The 17024-nt window shown below is 47.4% G+C and overlaps 2 protein-coding genes and 1 long non-coding RNA gene across 5 annotated transcripts in view; 1 reads left to right on the top strand and 2 right to left on the bottom strand.

Annotated features, from left to right (window-relative positions):
* The window catches only part of LOC141727249 (uncharacterized), a 36988-nt gene extending 35269 nt beyond the window's left edge, over positions 1–1719 (bottom strand). Inside the window, exons 1-2 of the mRNA XM_074533578.1 lie at positions 1620–1719; positions 106–193 (exon numbers count right to left, since the gene is read on the bottom strand). Of these exons, the coding sequence (XP_074389679.1) occupies positions 106–193; positions 1620–1719 (188 nt within the window). The remainder of the gene's footprint in view (positions 1–105; positions 194–1619) is intronic.
* Positions 1720–5674: 3955 nt separating this feature from the next.
* On the bottom strand, positions 5675–16826 carry NR2F1 (nuclear receptor subfamily 2 group F member 1). Of its 3 annotated transcripts, none has more exons than XM_074533108.1 (3): positions 16364–16826; positions 12619–13146; positions 5675–7704 (listed from the first exon to the last, which is right to left on the bottom strand). In XM_074533108.1, the coding sequence occupies exons 1-3, from the start codon at positions 16812–16814 to the stop codon at positions 7424–7426; spliced, it is 1260 nt and encodes a 419-aa protein (XP_074389209.1). In that variant the 5' UTR covers positions 16815–16826; the 3' UTR covers positions 5675–7423. The 3 variants fall into 3 exon arrangements, with proteins under 3 accessions (XP_074389209.1, XP_005489670.2, XP_074389210.1); XM_005489613.4 differs by lacking the exon at positions 16364–16826 and adding an exon at positions 14052–14277; XM_074533109.1 differs by lacking the exon at positions 16364–16826 and adding an exon at positions 13860–14021.
* Positions 7784–12811, top strand: LOC141727164 (uncharacterized). Its single transcript, XR_012578213.1, has 2 exons — positions 7784–8218; positions 12402–12811. It is a non-coding gene; the product is annotated as an uncharacterized LOC141727164 (long non-coding RNA).
* Positions 16827–17024: the final 198 nt, after the last annotated feature.

The raw sequence follows: 17024 nt of genomic DNA, 5'->3' as shown, positions 1-17024 counted from the left end.
TATCTCTGTTAGTTGTCAGCGCTGGTGCACGGCTGCCGGGAAATGCTAATCAGCGCTCGCCCGAGCGGGATGCAGCCGAGGTCGGCTCCTGGCGCACACCCGCACATGCACTCGGGCTGCTGCAGGGTCGGTGGCACGCACACACGCGCAGCTCGCTCCTCGCTGCGGTCGACCGTGACCCCCACGCTTTGGTCTGGGCTTTGTTTGGTCCAGCGGTAGCGTGATCCACTTTAAACGTCACATACAGCAAATATCTTCCTAAATAACATAACCGCATAGCTTACAGCCCGCAGCCCCCTTCTTCTCTAAGGAGCTTCCCCCCACCTGCTCTTACACCCTTCTTCCTTCTTTTTAACAGCTGGGGATATTTTACACCTGTACCTTTGAATTTGATCCGCTGCTTTAAGTTTGGTGGAGGGTTCTACAGGAGAGGAGGTTATTATTGTATATCCAATGATGGATTATACAGCTACCAATGACTAACAGCGAATCTAATGTCAGCCAGACAGTCCACCTTTGAAACGTTACTCACATTACCCTGATTTTACAAAATTTGGGCTAAGAAAAAGGCGGGGAGACCATTATATGTAGTGTCTTTGTATTTCCAGTAGAGACCACGTGGATGCCAGAGAAGAGATCCTGGCATCCCTCCTCAAGCCTTCTTGGGAATACCTCCACCACCCGCCTCCGCACACTAGCCCTTGCATCCCAGTGACCACTAAAACTGGTCTAGCGAGAGTAGCCAGGGTGCCCACCCTCCTGTGCCTTCGGCAGTCTCAGGGAGGGGGTGTTTACAGTCCTTTCTCACAGGCAGAAAATGCAATTTATTTTCGGGTGGCCACACCTCACACCGGGACCGCCCAGAAAAATGTCCGGCACGACGCCCTCACTTAAAAAAGAGCGGAGGGTGACTCCACAGCACTGTCAGAGACACCTTGGGAGAAACGGGAGGGAGGGAAAAAAAAGGGCAGGAGCTGTAAAGTGGGACCACCTTGGGAAGTGGTCGCCTTTCCCACCTTCACAGTTTCAGACTTGCTCCCCGGCTGTTTTGCGCTGAAGGTGCTCAGACTGAGAAGGAGTGGGTGCTGAAATGCTTAAAGGGAGCATTTAAACCCAGAGCCTTCAATGAAGGAAGAAAGAATGGGCGTGGAGGTGGAAAAAAAGTTGGAAAATGGATTCGCTGACAAGTAAGGATAATAAATGAGAGGCGCTTTCAGATAGATATCTCAGTCGTGAAATTGCACCCAGCTGGTTGTGTAAGCAAACAAATAGTTTCATGTTAGGGACTCTCGACTTGTGGCTTGATGAATAGAACACGACAGAGGGAAATGGCTCTTTAACTCATTTAGGAATAAAACTCTTTGGCTTCCTAAGTAGGAGACCTTGTGACGCCATGGATCCTGAGCAAGCACTTTAACAAGAGTTTTATTGGTTTCCACTTCTGCTCCTGGATCTCCCCTCTCATTCTCCCCTCTCGTTCTCTCCTCCCTCACACCTCTGTCCTTTTCCTTTTTTTTTTTTTGTTTGTTTGTTTTAATGTTTTACTCTTTTTAATCTTTCTTTCATCCCTTCTTCTCGCGCTTTGTTTCTCTCTCTTTCTCTCTTTTTTTTTCCCCTACTCCTCTTCAAAAGCACCTCGTAGAAGAGATTCTCCCACGTCATCAGCACGTGGAAACCCGGCGGGTTTGCAAAGTACCCGGAGATATCAAGGCTGTCCATAGCACCTTAGAGTTGTGGCTTGTGAAATGTATTTATTTTTTATTATTACTGGGGGAATCACCACAGAAAACTCATCCTCCCTCTCTCTGACCCTCTGCGGATTGAACAGGGAAGGGTGTCCAAAAAAAAATCCCACATCCAAGTCAGTGGCTGTGACCCCAGTGAGAAAGCGAACCTTTTAAAACAAATATATAGACAGGTTTCGTGGTGGTCGTGCAGTTTCCGAAATTAGTTCCAAAGATACAAAAGAAACACAACAAGAGTGGAAAAGGGCAAGGGAACATAAATTTCTGCCTGTCACAGTGAAACGGAGAGCAGAGAAGACACATATGTGGATCTAAAAAAATAAAAAGGAGAGGAGAGGAGAGGAGAGAGGAGAGGAGAGGAGAGGAGAGGAGAGGAGAGGAGAGGAGAGGAGAGGAGAGGAGAGGAGAGGAGAGGAGAGGAGAGGAGAGAGGAGAGGAGAGGAGAGGAGAGGAGAGGAGAGGAGAGGATGAGAGGAGAGGAGAGGAGAGGAGAGGAGAGGAGAGGAGAGGAGAGGAGAGGAGAGGAGAGGAGAGGAGAGGAGAGGAGAGGAGAGGAGAGGAGAGGAGAGGAGAGGAGAGGAGAGGAGAGAGAGGAGAGAGAGGAGACTCTACCCGCTATTTCAAGACTTATAAACTAACGCTTTGAATAGTCTAAATGTCCCATGAAGCCGGAGGAAGCATGTCGACAGTGCCTGTTGCAGCCATGCACACGCGTTCGCGGACGCTCCCAGTGAATGGCTGCGCGCCGGCACACTACTGGAGGGGGCGGCTGCACCAAGCCCTGACATCGCTGTTGAGCCCTGCGTCCCTCTGTCCCTCTGTCGGAGAGTCCATCCAGGCCAACCAGTGCCACCGTCCCTGCCTGCTCGGGGCTGGTCGCATCTGCTGTCTGTTGGGAAGGGGAGTCTGGCTGCCACACCCCACAGGTAATGAGAAGGAACCAAACCGAACCAAAAAAATAAAACAAACACACTCCCCTCAAAAACAAACAAACAAACAAAAAAAACCACAAAAAACACAAACAAAAACAAAACAATCAAACCCAAACCACAAAAAAAACCCCAAAACCAAAAAAACAACCAAAAAACCACCCAAAAAAACCCCAAAACAAACAACCTCAACGGACCAACCAAAAAAAAAAAAACCACAACAAAACACCAGCAAAACCGGAGGTCCTATTCAGCCCTTTCTGTCAGATAAAAGACATTTCTGTCTTTGTGTAGGTAACCAACCAGTCTCCTGCGAGTGAACCCACGCAGAATCCACCTTTTCTTGTATTACTTCTGCTGACACTTGCAGGGACCCCGAGCCAGATTTTCGTGCAAGACCCTCCATTTACCTCAGTAGGAAAAAAGTCTTTTGCATCTTGATTCGTCGATTTTATTGGCGGCGATGAGACAGGTCACTCGTGATGGAGTCCCACACCCATGCTCCCTCCCCAGTTCCACTTTATTTCCACGGACACGGGGAGAGTGGGGCTTATCCTTTACCCCCACCCTTAGAGTGGGCTCACCACCCTCCTTCTGCAGATGAAGGCGGTGGATGGAAGCCGAGCCACCCAAAGGTGCCTCCCGGGGGCAAGAGCGTGCGGAGAAGCCCCGGGAAAGGGGAAGCCGCAGCCCGCGGCGCTCGGGGCAGCGGAGGAGGAACGCACACACACAGGCGCACACAGCGACCCTCGCCACCCCTGCCACCGCCCGCAAGCCCCCCTCCTCCTCTGCTCGGGCTCAACCTACCACTTAGCAGCATTTCCAAATATTTATTCGATTAAATGTATAGAAAAGGCCTAATTGGGCGGTGGGAGGAGGCAAGCTAGTTAGCGAGGTGCTAAGAGGAGTGGGAAGGAGCGCTTTGTTAACTGCCCTGCCCCGAGCAGGTCCCCCTGCGCGGGCTGGGCTGAGAGGGTCGCCCTCTCCCAAATTCCGCCTGCCCCAGCTTCCTCCCCTGCAAGCCCACCGCGGCCTTTGAAGCGCTGCCGCGGCTGCTGGGGAGCGCGGAGGGGCCGCTGAGCCCGGCGCGGCAGGATGCAGGGATGCGGGGATGCGGGGATGCGGGGATGCGGGGATGCAGGGATGCAGGGATGAAGGGATGCGGGGATGGGGGGATGCAGGGATGCGGGATGCAGGGATGGGGGTATGCAGGGATGCAGGGATGCGGGTATGCAGGGATGCAGGGATGTGGGGATGCTGGGATGCAGGATGCAGGGATGCTGGGATGCTGGGATGCAGGGATGCAGGGGATGCAGGGATGCGGGGATGCAGGGATGCAGGGAACTCCCTGCCGACCCCGCCTCCTCAGGAGCCTGGGAGCCGAGGAGCCTCCGGGGACAGCGCCCGGGCCCCCGGCAGCAAGCCGGCAGAAGAAATGTAGATGGGGCTGGTTCTAAAGCAGTGTATCGTAGATGACGAATAAGTCGGCAGAAACTTGCTGAGGGACCCCAGCCGTCTCCACACCCACGTATTATTTTTTTTTCCCGGCAAATGACGCGATGATACAGTAGTTTTACCTGCCATATGAATACCCGAGAAGCTGCAGCGTGGCAAAGGAAAACATCCACTGACACAACGCAGACTGGGTAGTTAACACTTCAAAACACAATACCGTCTTATAAGCAAAGTTTAATAAGGGATTGAAACACTTCTTTCTAGGCACATACATGGAAATAAGTGCATCTCGTACACCTCCTCTACACCTGCAAGTTTCTTGGCAATCCGTGGGTTATTATTATTCATAAATATGAAAATTAATTGAAAAATATCTAAGAAAAAGTTTATCTGTTTTCATCAGTGGGATAACACTGTAATGAATTTATTTACATCTCATTGGAAGAAACCGAGACCTGTTTTTCTCTTCCGATATCCCCGTTTGCTTTGTTTATTTTTAGGTAGAGGGAGGCTGGTTTTTGTTTTGTTGGTTTGTTTTTTGTTGTTATTTTTGGTTGAGGGGGTGTTTGTTTGTTTGATTGTTTTGGTGGGTTTGGGTTTTTTTGGGTTCGGGTTTGGTTTTTTTGTCTTCTTTTGTTGTTTTTGTTTTCCTTTTTCTTTTTTTTTTAACTGCCAATTCATCTGGGTCCCAAATCACCATCCCACCGTAAAGCAGTGCTGAAAATGCTTCTTTCAGCACCTCCCATGTCTGAGCGTTCCCTCTCACTCCCTGTTGAGAGCCCCGAGGGGCTGCTGGACTCCCTTTCTCCAGGGAAGGCCCCGGGGAAGGGGCAGGAACAAAGCTCTCACTCATGCAGTGTCCAAGTGAGTGACAAAAGGGAGGATGTCTGTCTGTCTGTCTAACTCCCAAATCCCTGTTCTTGTGTGCTCAGGTCTGGAATTATCCAAGTCCCCCCACTCCCAGCACCTATGAATACAGGCCGTTTCTGCATCCTGAATGGGGTGATAGCCCCATAAAGGATCTGCCCGTAATCTTGATTATCCAGCTAGAACTGTCTACTGTATAGAGCTGCTCTCACCTCAGATCTGCTGCATCTAGAATATTAAAAACCCCAAGTGAGTTGAATTGAAGAATCTTGTTAAAGAAAGAAAAAAGGGAAAAAAAGAAATAAAGAATGAAAAAAGAAAAAAAAAAGGATGGGAGAGATTGTGGGAGAGAGGGAAGGAGAAATAGGAGAGCACGGAAGATAGCAAATTAAAGGGAAAGCACTGCCCATGTCTTCACAAACTGAAAAGTCTACCTCATCTAGACTTGTTTGGAGGGCACAGGAGGTGTCTGTGTGAGGGGGACAATGTTTTTTTTAAAGATCCAGCTTTATTAATACATTAAGAAAGAGCTCCCTTGGTAGTATGTGTTCTTACAGCTCTGTCTCAGATCCTATAAAACATTAATGCACTGAAAGCTGTTACAGAGATCTGCACCACCAGCTAGAAGACTTTACCTTCAAAGGAGCTCCATTACAAAAACGATTTTTTAATTTTCTGGGGAAAAAAAAGACAAGCTGAAATGAAAAGGAGTTTTGGCACAGAGCTCAGGCCCTGGCAGTGGGTGGGCCATGGTGTGGGATGTCACAGCCTGGGTTTTTTGCATGGCCATGGCACATAAGCACACATGAAATGCACTAGCTCGCCACCCAATGAGCAAGCATCCAGCTGGATTTCTATATTAATGGAGTGGGAATACCCTCCACACACAGCAACTAGATTTGGGAAAAAGAATCAAGAGATCTGTTCTGGCTGACAGTAAGCACAAGGCATGCACACTGGAGTACATGTTGGGGTCTGCGAGCCCTTGGAGTGGAAAAGAAGATGAAACCAAAAAAAGTCAGCCCCAGCCAAGCCCCCAGAAGCGGAAAGCCATCATGCCTGGAGCAAACAGGACCCGTGGCTAGAGAATGCCTCCTGCTGCACAGGCAGAGATGATGGCATGTGGTGACTTCAATCCATGCCCATGGCGTCTGAGAGTAAAAAGCAAGGTGTGAACTCAGCAGAAAATCCAGGTGATGGGAACAGGTGTTTCAAAAAGGGGTAGGCCAGGCTGACAGGCCCATCAGCCTTGTTGGAAGGTTAGTGGTGCAGTCCCAGTGAGGCGAGGTCACCTAAGGCATTACGCTGCAACTCCTGCTCCCTTTCCCTAGGCCTTGACAGCTCAGCCCTAAGCTTATACAGTCAAGTCCATTTTGGAGCATCCCATAGTTTGCACGACTTGGTTACCCCTCCCAAGTATTTTTTAAGTTCTCCTTTTTAGCATCAGTAAAGGAGTTAAAAATGTGGGGAGATTTTTGTTGTTATTGTTTATGGGTTTTTCCTTTTTTTTTTTTTTTTCTTTTTTTTTTTTTTTGTGAATTGTTGGCATGTTTCAAGCAACAAGACTCATGGGTTGTGGGGTGATAAGTTGGGGTTTTTTTGCTAAATTCTTTTATTTTTTTTTAATTCTCACTTCAATTTTAATTCTTGAAGAACAGCTTTGACAACATATATCGCACTCATTATAAGAAGCAAAGGGTTATATCAAAAATTATTAGTATAGAATCACAGGAAACCTGGTTTGGAACCAGAAAAAAATACAAAACAGATATAGATACATAGACACAGGACAATTCTTTTATAATTATTTGGAAAATGTTATTTTCCCCTAATTCTCCTTTTTTTTCCTTATGCGCATATGATGTTTTAACTTTTACCAAAATTGAAATAAAGACTAATATATTACAAAAGGAGTAACAATGTTCATGGTAAGTGTTTGCGCATGGAAATTTTGTTGTAGTTTGCTTGGTTTTGGCGGTTTTGTTTTTATTCTACACAAGGTTCAGTTCAGTTTCAATGCTTTTTTTGTTTTGTTGGTTTACTGTACAGCATATATCAACAACAGTCCACAATAAATCCTGGAAGATCCAGTATCCCCTTCAGGTTTGATTAATATCCCCTCAATACTCATTGTTTTTTGTCTCTTTTATTAATATTATTTATTTCTTTTTTCCTCCTCTCCGAAAGAAAACGAAACGAAACAAAGTAAAAAACCAAAATAGGCCAAAAAAAAAAAAGGCGAAACATCACAACCTCCACGGACGACAGGTCCGTCCTTCTCCCCTCCACGGCCACATCTGTGCTCCCTCTCGCCCTCTCTTTTGTTCAGTGTCCGCCTCCCGGGCCCCCCGCGCCCCGAGTGCCCCGGGTGCGAGCGCTCCCTGGGCGCCGCTCGGCCGCCGCTCCGCCGGGGCTGCGGGACGGGCTCTAGGAGCACTGGATGGACATGTAAGGCCAGTTGAAGCTGCTCCCCGACAGTAGCATATCCCTGATGAGGGTTTCGATGGGGGTTTTACCTACCAAGCGGACGAAGAAGAGCTGCTCGATGACGGAGGAGGAGACGGTGCGCAGGGAGGGCAGCCGCAGCAGCAGCTTCCCGAAGCGGCTCGGCTGGTTGGGGTACTGGCTCCGCACGTACTCCTCTAGCGCGCACTGCGATTTCTCCTGGAGACTCTCGATGTGCGCAGCATCCGATAGGCCGCAGGCGTCTGCCCACCGCAGCGCACCCGCGGAGGCAGCCGCAGCACGGCGGCAGGCGGGAGGAGAGTGGAGGAAGGAGGTGGAGGAGGAGGAGAAGGAGGAAGCGGGGGGAGATGGTTAGTGGCTGGGAACCACACAGGGAAACTCTGCGAGGATGGGGGGCAGCCCAAAGGCGCAGCCCCCATCCCATCCCATCCCGTCTTATCCCATCCCATCCCATCCTATCCCATCCCACACCACCCCACGCTACCTCATCCCATCCCGCGCACCACTGCCAAATAAATAGCGCGACCTCGCTGTGCCTCGTTGCCACCGTGGGTGTTTCCACCCGGGACGCGATGGGGTGCCAACACCCCACTCGTCCCAGTCACACACACACACACGCCCCCACACTTCCTTTGCACATCCCCCCACCGACACTCCGCGCTGCCGAGAGTGGTTTCTGCTCCAGGGAGCCCATCACCGGGATGCTGGAAACCTGGACCAGCCCCCTTAAATAACGCCGAGAGGAAGACAAATAAGGTATTGGGGAAAATAATAATAATAATAATAATAATAATAATAATAATAATAATAGCAACAATAAAAATAATAAGCAGACTGGCACACAAGCAGAGTGAGACACAAGGAGTTTGTTTACATGGCTGCACATCACAGAGAGGCAGCGACTGGGTCCTGCAGCGACTGGCAGGGAGCCGGCTGGGGGATGCCGTGGGGCAGGGGAGTCTCCTCTGCTCCTGCCTCGCTGCCAGTGATTGCAAATTTGCGATGTCTTTGCAGACTGTGTGATAAATCCAGTAGCAAAGGGCTAGGTTAGTCCCAGCTTGTGCTCAGCAGGCGTCTGTAGCTCTCAGACAAAAAGCTGGAAGAGCTGCAGCAGCTAAGCCTTGCCTAAATGAAACCAGGGAGACTCCTTCCTCACAGGTCCTTCTGGCACCCACACTGTCACAAACATGCACCTTGCACCTTGCAGAACTACGTGACCTGGGCAAGCGTGCACTAATCCAAGACCAGAAGCCCTTTACACCCACGTATTGTATCTATACACCTTATTCTGTTCATATAGATACGAGCAAAGAGGTATGGATGCATCTGTGCATTTGCACACACATAGAGACACTTACAAGCACATATCCTATCTCAAAGAACATATAACCCAAACCAGAGAATAATTGGGCACCAGCTGCTTGTGGAAGGACTTGCTCAGGACACTGCAGTCATGGAAAAGTGATGGGTATGCCCAGATGGTTGAAACCATCTACATTGTTTCAAAGATTCAGAATAGATATTAAAAACACCAAACCAAAACAATAACTGAAAAACCTAACCAAAAAAACCAACCAACAAACCAAAAAAACCCTCCAGCCATCAAGATCAGAGCAAAGGAGTCAGCTAGAAGTGCAGGTTAACAGATCAAAGCCAGACTTTACTAATATATAGATCCATATATGAATTAGTTAATGGCCCCTAAAAAGACGTTATAAAAAATGTGAATATAGAGTTATGACCCAGGAAAGACACAACAAATCAACAAATTATTCAAAGCTAAAAATAAAATAAAATAAAATAAAATTTGTTGCACAGGCATTTTTGAAGCTTAAGACTTCCTTTACCGAGAACTGACTTTACAAAGATTTCTGAACACCTTCATCTACAAAACTATGGCCTAAAGCAAAAATACAAATAAAACAAGCCATAATTTAGGAACTTCTGAGAAGGAGAACCTTTGACCTGAGCTGCGGACTTGGCATCCCTCAGACGCACAATTATCTGAGCCAGGCTGCTCTGCTAATCCATACTTTACCTTTAATGCAATGATATTTTGCAACATCTAAAGCACCAGGTTGCAACATACATATCTATCAAAAGCTGGGGCCTGTCCTTGTTTGCAATACATATCAAAAACCACAGACCTGTTCATATGTTGATTGCCACAAATCAGATTCCATATTTACATATATCTTGCTATTTTACATGCATTATCTGCCCATTATGCATTAGGATCCTATTCAACTTCCAAACAATGCAATATGAAAGGGTCTTACTGACACCCTGGCAGAGTTTTTTTCTTTATGCTCCATATGTCATACCCTTAAGGTTAGTAAAATATTTATCAGACATTTACAAGAAGTGCACCTAGTAGTGCAGGTCACTGGACAATGTGGATGGGGAACTTGCCCTCTAAAAGGGCATCAGCCTGATGTGTGTTTTGAAAAATTGCCACGGGGTTTGTCTTAGACCTCCAAAAACTTGGAATTTTCTCATGCCGATAGTATCTGTTTGGCTTAAATTATTTTAAATGGTCTGGCATATGCCTTCACTTGGGTTTTATTTCATAGCCTAAAGTGGGGGTGGGAAGGCTCAATTCTCCCTTCAGAATGAGATTAAAAATAATAAAAATTAAGGGATCCAAAACTTGATTAGATTATGTAGCCCAGAGAGGTGCAATCCATGGGAGAAATAATGCAACCCATGTTTGCTGAAGGTAAATTATTATTCCATCTCAGAAAGTGGGCTAATGTGAAAATCCTGTGTGTGCCTTGCTTTTTTATATGGCAGTGTGTCAATAAGGGAAAGCTCTATATTTCTTCTTGCAGTCTATGGAAAAGAAATTATGTAAATAAATAACCATTACTGTTCAGCACACTCCAGCCTTCCCTTTGTAGTGGCGGCAATGTATTTCATGTTACATGTTCAGAAGAGTTTAGTGTTCAGAAAATATAGACGTAATCAGCTGGCATCTAACTAGAAATCAAAAGTTCTTATTGTGCTGCAAATAGATTTATTTGATTTATGTTATCTGTCTCTGTCTGTTCCTGGAAACATTTATTTATGACGATGAAATGGTAGATGCAGGAATTAATAATGACAAAGTTTGGCAGCGGACGAGAGAAGGAGATGAGGGCAAGGAGGAGAGGAGGGTATGCAAGAGAAGGGTAAAGGAGGGAAGAAGGGAGCTGGGTTTGGGTTACTGCACAGCTTTTGGATGGTGTCCAGAATTTTACAGAATAAATACATGCTCTCTGGAGCCCAAATGTAGAAACCACAACAGGAAAAATCCATGCCAGTTTTAGACACTTTGTCCTCAGTGAAGGACTTTGCACAATATGCCTAAAAATGTCTTTTCTGTCACTTAAAGTTTGTTTAAAAGTTGGATGACTTAGAGAAAGGCTTCTCATTAATTCCCCTCTGAATATGCAATGAAAACAAGTTTAGTGAAAAGTGGAAATGTGCGGATGGGGTAAGGAGTAGTGGATTACTCCTGACAGCAGTATTTCCATTTTCTGAGATGCCCTGAGTGATCCTGCTCTGAAATAATATTATTGTTCCCTTCCTTCATTCTCCACTCCACTGTGGCAATGGGGCTTCTCCCTTCACAAATGTTATTACCTTTGGTTTTATTATATGTAAATGAAGGGCTCCTTTAAAGCCACTTACCCTTTTTCTAGCCAAGGTCAATTGTTTCAGAAGTAAAGGGGGAAGATTGGAGGGAACAGGGAGAGAAGAAAAAGAAGAAAAAAGAAAATATTTCCTCAACCATGTCCCTATCAGGGGCAACTTCCTTCACAGGGCCTTGGACGTGTGGAAGGGCTGAGGCACAGGCCAGACATTTTCCCAGCTCTGCTTGGGAAGAATCTCTCCAAGTTAGGTCTGGGGAAAAAAAAAAAAGGTTCTCCTTCGCTATCCGTGTGTATTGATGAGCTTCCTGAAACGAATGGGAAAGGAAAGTCTGGGAGTCTGCAGGCAGGCTGTGGAGTTAAATCACCCTGATAAATGCAGGCAGGTCTCTTTGTCACTCTTGAAAAACATGTTTCCATCAAGAAGACTTATTATGATAAAATACATTAAAATGTCGAGTTGGCTATTCAGTAAATCTTCCATTTGTTTTAAGATTTGCACATTATCCTTTGCAAAGAAATATTCTCTCCAATGCTGCGAGACTGCATTTGCACTGGAAGTAAAAGGGGGCAGTCACAGTACATGTCTCTGACCACCCTGCATACAAATTAGATACTCCTGTCTAAATAAATTATCTGATGTTCAAATCGATATTAATACTACATTTGCTACATTACAATATAGTGCAAATTTAGGAGACATTTTAATACAATGTAAATACTGTCTTTCGTGCTTGAAAGGCAGCAAATATTGATGGATTATAAACTGCTCAGTGTTAAACAAGGCCTTTGAACGATTTGCCATCTTTGTTCAGGAATGCTTTTAATTTTGCCTCGGCCTGGTTTTTAAGTCACATTTATCAGAACTGTTTAGTTATTGCTAATCGGGAAAAGAGGAGAGAAGCTCATACAAGAGGGGAGCTAGGGATGGGGAGAGGGGATATAAACATGAAAAAGGAAAAAAAAGAAAAACAAGTAGGAAAGGTGGCAATTAGTCATATCGTGATGATAATTAGAATAATTAAAAAACTACACTGCCCAGAGTCTTATCTTGCCTTGTTTCCATTTCCTATATTTCCTTCAGATAGTTCCCCTTTGATGTTTATAAATTCTCCCTTGCAGGTTACAATAATAGTATACGTATTATATTCTTATAGGCTATGACCAGAGCACTTCAAAGGCAATGCTAATGCAACTTTCCTGCTAGTTAATTCAAACCATCTATCACAGGGAAAAATTGTTAACATGCATGTTTCCACCGCCTACACTTAATTTGATTTTGGTTTTTCGTATTATTTTTTTTTGAGGGGCTGTGTGTTAAAGAGCCAGTATCAGTGGCAATGAGGATGATCCCTGGACCAGAGTGTATCCCCATCAGGTGCTATGCTTCCTCAACCTCCAGTTCTTTTCCTTTAAAAGTAATTCTATTTAAATTATTTCCTTATTTTCCTGCATGGTTTGGGGTTTTTTGCCTTTTTTTTTTTTTCTTCCCAGACATCTCACATCCCCAACCCGTCCCCTCACCTGAGGTGAAGAGGACGATGGCTTTCAGGCAGCTGTATTCAGCCGAATCGACGTGCAGCGCCTTCAGCTTCTCCACCTGTTCCTGGAAGATGCGGATGTGGTCCATGAAGGCGACAACGCGGTCTGCCGACATGGGGGAGGCGTGGAGGCCGGCGGCGGCCAGGAGCGGGGCCACATGGAGGGGCATGGAGCACTGGGCAGCATTGAGGACGAAGAGCTCGCTCCAGGTGAGCCGCAGCAAGGCCACCTGGTCGGTGATCTGCAGGTCGGGGAAGAAGGGAATATTGCGGGCCCACTCGACGGCGCTGAAGAGCAGACGGGCGGCCAGCTCGCAGATGTTCTCGATGCCCATGATGTTGTTGGGCTGCATGCACTGGCTGCCGTAGCGGGAGGTGGGGTAGGGCTCGGCCCGCAGCAGGAGGGAGATGTATCCCGAGAGATAGCAGTGCCCGTTCAGGGGGTCGCCGTTGGTCAGCGCGTACTGGCCGGGGTTGGGCTGGGTGGGCGGCATTCTTCCTCGCTGAACCGCTGACAAAAAGAAGGAGAGAAGGAGAGGAAATGTGCATCCAGGAGGCTCGCAGGCATCGCCTCGGCGGCGCTGCCAACCAGCCGGAGACAATGCCGGGCTCCTTCCCCTCCCCGGCACCGCCTCGCCCCCGGCACACGCACAGGCACGGACACACAGAGGCATGCGGAGTCGGGCAGCTGCCGCCGACCTGCCCCGAGCCCCCCGCCCGGCCCCTGCACGGCCCCGGCCCCGGCCCCGACCCCTGCTCAGGCAGCCTCAGCCCAGCGGCAGCCAAGCGCGTTCCGCTCCCCCCACCCCCGGCCACAATGCAGACAGGCTTCACAAAATAAACAGATTAAAAAGAAAGGGAAAAAAAAAAAAAAAAAAAAGCCAAGGCAAACAAGACAAATCCGCACACAACCCCCTCTTCCCCCCTCCCCTCTCGTAACAAAAGAAAGCCCCGCACGTAAAAGAAAAAAAAAAAAAAAGAAGAAGAAAACAAAAAAGAAAGGAAAAAAGAAAAAAAAAAATCAAAGAAGTCCTCCGGGTGGTAAGAAAGTAGAGTTAAAAATCACAGCCAACTGTAAAAAATACAGCCAAGCTCAGTTGTGAATCCCAGCCTATTGCCCTGATACTACTGAAATTTACAAGTAAACTGATGTATAGCTCTTTAGAATAAAATATTAAATAAAATAATTCATAAAGCAAATGCGTCCATTTTCTTCAAAAATACCTCGTCGTTACCCTTCAAGCTGGAACAGGTCGCAGCGTTCCAGCTCCCCACTGCTAACTTTATTACACAGAACCAGCTTTCCATCGAGTCCCCCCCTCCCCCGCCCAGCAAAGTTTTCCCTGCTAAAAGGAAGAGAAAGGTTAAATATTATCAAGGGAAAGGGGGAAATAAAATAAAAATGTCCGAACTTACAATAGCCAAACATTCGTGGAAAAAAAAGGGGACGGTGTAATTAATATCTTTGGTGAGCTGTTGCCGCTGCAAAAGCCTGCAGTCAGCGTTGCACAGTGAATGCACAAGCTTGCAACTGCAAAAACACTGGATTCATTAACCATCTCCACACAGAGCGTAAGCATGCCTCGAGTCCCGAAAGCTGACCAAAGTTGGGGTTTTTTTGTTGTTCTTTTTCTTTTTCTTTTTTTGTTTTTTTTTTTTTTTTTTTTTTAGTGTGTGCATGTGTTTTACTCCATCAGTGCCAGCGTTTGCAGCCGCTTGCCATGTAAACAAATGTAACTTGAGGGGAAGATACGGCTACTCAGGCTCGTACCCTGCACACACAGACACCCCGCACACCCGCACACGCTCGTTGGCACACACCCGCACATGCAATCACTCATGTTTCCGGCGTGCTACATTTTTCTCAACTTTCTCTTTTCTTCCCCAGCGAGCCCTCCTCGCCACCCGGGCCAGACCCCTGTCCTGCTGCCCTCCAGCCTACCTCTCCCTCTTCGATCTACTTGCAAACTTGGTAGACATTTTTTCATTTAACTGCATGCACAATTCTCACTTTTTTTGTTTATTTTTTTCTCCTCCTTCCTTTTTTTAAAAAAATTGCTTGCCTCCACTCTTCCAGGTGCCTACCAACAGCCCCTGCAGCTACCAATGAAGCCATCATATTTGTGAGCTCTTTCAGACCTGGAGCAGCCCAATTCAATTCCTTTTCTTGTGGCATATAAAATACAATTTTAAAATCCCTGCTCCGGAGAATCAACTATTTCGCTGATGTGATATCTTTAGAACATCTTTAACGATAGTCACGGGGTAAACTTTAAGCCGAGAGAACATGTTTCAAGGAGAAAAGAGGGCAGGAAATCCCCCATACACGAGAATGAGTCTGAACGCAAGGAAAACCACAGACAACTTTTGAAAAGGAGGAGAAAAAAAAAAAAGCAGAGCAGTTGGAAATAGTGGGGACCCGGTGCTAGATGCAGGCTGTGGATGCTGCTAAATGAGAAGAACCGGTAAAGCGGTTATAAATTGAGATTTGTATGAAGACTTTAAGGAGAGGGTGGAGTTTGATGAAGAAATAACATGAGCAGAGCAGTAAAAAAAAAAAAAAAAAAAAGAAAAAAGAAAAATAAAAGATAAAGAAAAAAATAGAAAGAAAGGAATGACAGAAGTACAGAAACAACGATTCAGTCACAAACTTTCCTTTGAACGCATGGAATGAAAACAAGGCCAAATCTCTCACAGAAGCACACTCCGGGGCACCGGGAAGCACAGGGAAGCGAAGATAGAGTAGCACATTTCCTCCCCTCCTTTTTTTTTTTTTTATCCCCTTTTCTCCCTTCCATCTTTTTCACACCCTTTCCTCTTTCTCTAATTACACGTCTTTCATCTTTCTTTCGGAAAAATGAGCCTGAGAGATGAATCTACCGAGAGGTATTGCAGGTTTAAAAAGAAATGATGGGGTGGAAAGGGGGTGGGGGAGGGGGTGAGGGGGAAGGAAGCTGAATGGAGTCACATCTCGTACGGGAGAAAGATGTATCTCCCCCCACCCTCCGGTCTCATGCCAACAATAGACAAAACCACATCTAAAACACGCACACGCACACACGCATACACGCGCGCGCAGGGGGAAGTGGGGATAGCGGCTAAATGATAAATATTTAGCAAGCGATTGGAATAATAGTAATAGTAGTAGTAGTAATAATAATAATAATAATAATAATAATAATAATAATAAATTCTCTGCAGAATTATCAGGAAAGGGGAGAGTGTAGCAGAGCCGGAGAAGGGGGTGGGGAGAAGCGGGAGGGAGGGCAGGAGGCACAAACCGAAAAGCAAAAGAAAACACCACCAACCACCATCGACAATAACAACAGAACCTTGGTGCAAAGCTGCCAGATGGAGTGCAGGCAGAGGAAGAGATTGACATGTGCATGGAAATATATAGAGAGTCCTGGCTGGATTGCTACCGAGAGCCGTAAATATATATATATATATATATATATATATATATATATGTATATATGTATATATATATACACACACATATATATGTGTGTGTGTGTGTATTTATTTTTACATATTTATATTTATGTGTGTGTGTGCTTGCACGCCGCGCGTGTGCACGCGTGTGTGTGTGTATGTACATGCATATAGGTGCGCGTGTGTGCGCGTACGGACAGGCAGACACAGACAGACGGAGAGCCCTCGCACACGCACGCCTGCACAGCCAAGGGGAGAGGGGAGCGATAGCATAGTAGGGAAGAAATATTCACCTTCCCGCCTCATGCCCACTTTGAGGCACTTCTTGAGGCGGCAGTACTGGCACTGGTTGCGGTGGTGCTGGTCGATGGGACAGTTCCTGTTGGCGCGGCATGTGTAAGTTAAGTTCCTGCGGACGCTCCTCTTGAAGAAACTTTTGCAGCCCTCGCAGGTGAACTGGCCGTAGTGCTTGCCGCTGGACTTGTCTCCGCACACCACACATTCGATGTGCTGCTGGCTCTGCCCCGAGCCCTGCTGGCCCGCTCCCTTGTCTCCGGCCGCTCCCGGCGTGGAGGGGGGTCCCGGCTGGCTGGGGGTCTGCGGGGTGTGTGGGGTGGCCGAGCTCCCCTGCTGCTGGGGCTGCTGCTCCCGGGCCGGCTGCGTCGCGGCGGGGTTGGGGCCGCTCGGAGTGCCCCCGGCCACGTCTTCCTGCGGATCTCGCCAGCTGCTAACTACCATTGCCATATCTCGGGCCCAAAAAAGTGCTGGGGAGCGGCGCGTCTCGCTGCGGGCTGCCGGGGAGTGAGGCGGGGGGCGGGGGGGTGGCGGCCGCCCGGGCGCCGGGGGCGAGCGGAGAGCGAGGGGACCCTTGCTGCCGCCTGCCTCCGCCTCGGCTGCCGCCGCCGCTGCCCTGCTGCCGCCGCCGCTGCTGCCGGCTGGAGCCGCTCCTGCCGT

This window comes from Zonotrichia albicollis, chromosome Z (genome assembly GCF_047830755.1).
Source record: "Zonotrichia albicollis isolate bZonAlb1 chromosome Z, bZonAlb1.hap1, whole genome shotgun sequence".
Taxonomy (NCBI): domain Eukaryota; kingdom Metazoa; phylum Chordata; class Aves; order Passeriformes; family Passerellidae; genus Zonotrichia; species Zonotrichia albicollis.
The sequence above is the reverse complement of the archived record's forward strand: the minus strand, read 5'-3'. Positions and strand labels throughout refer to the sequence as shown.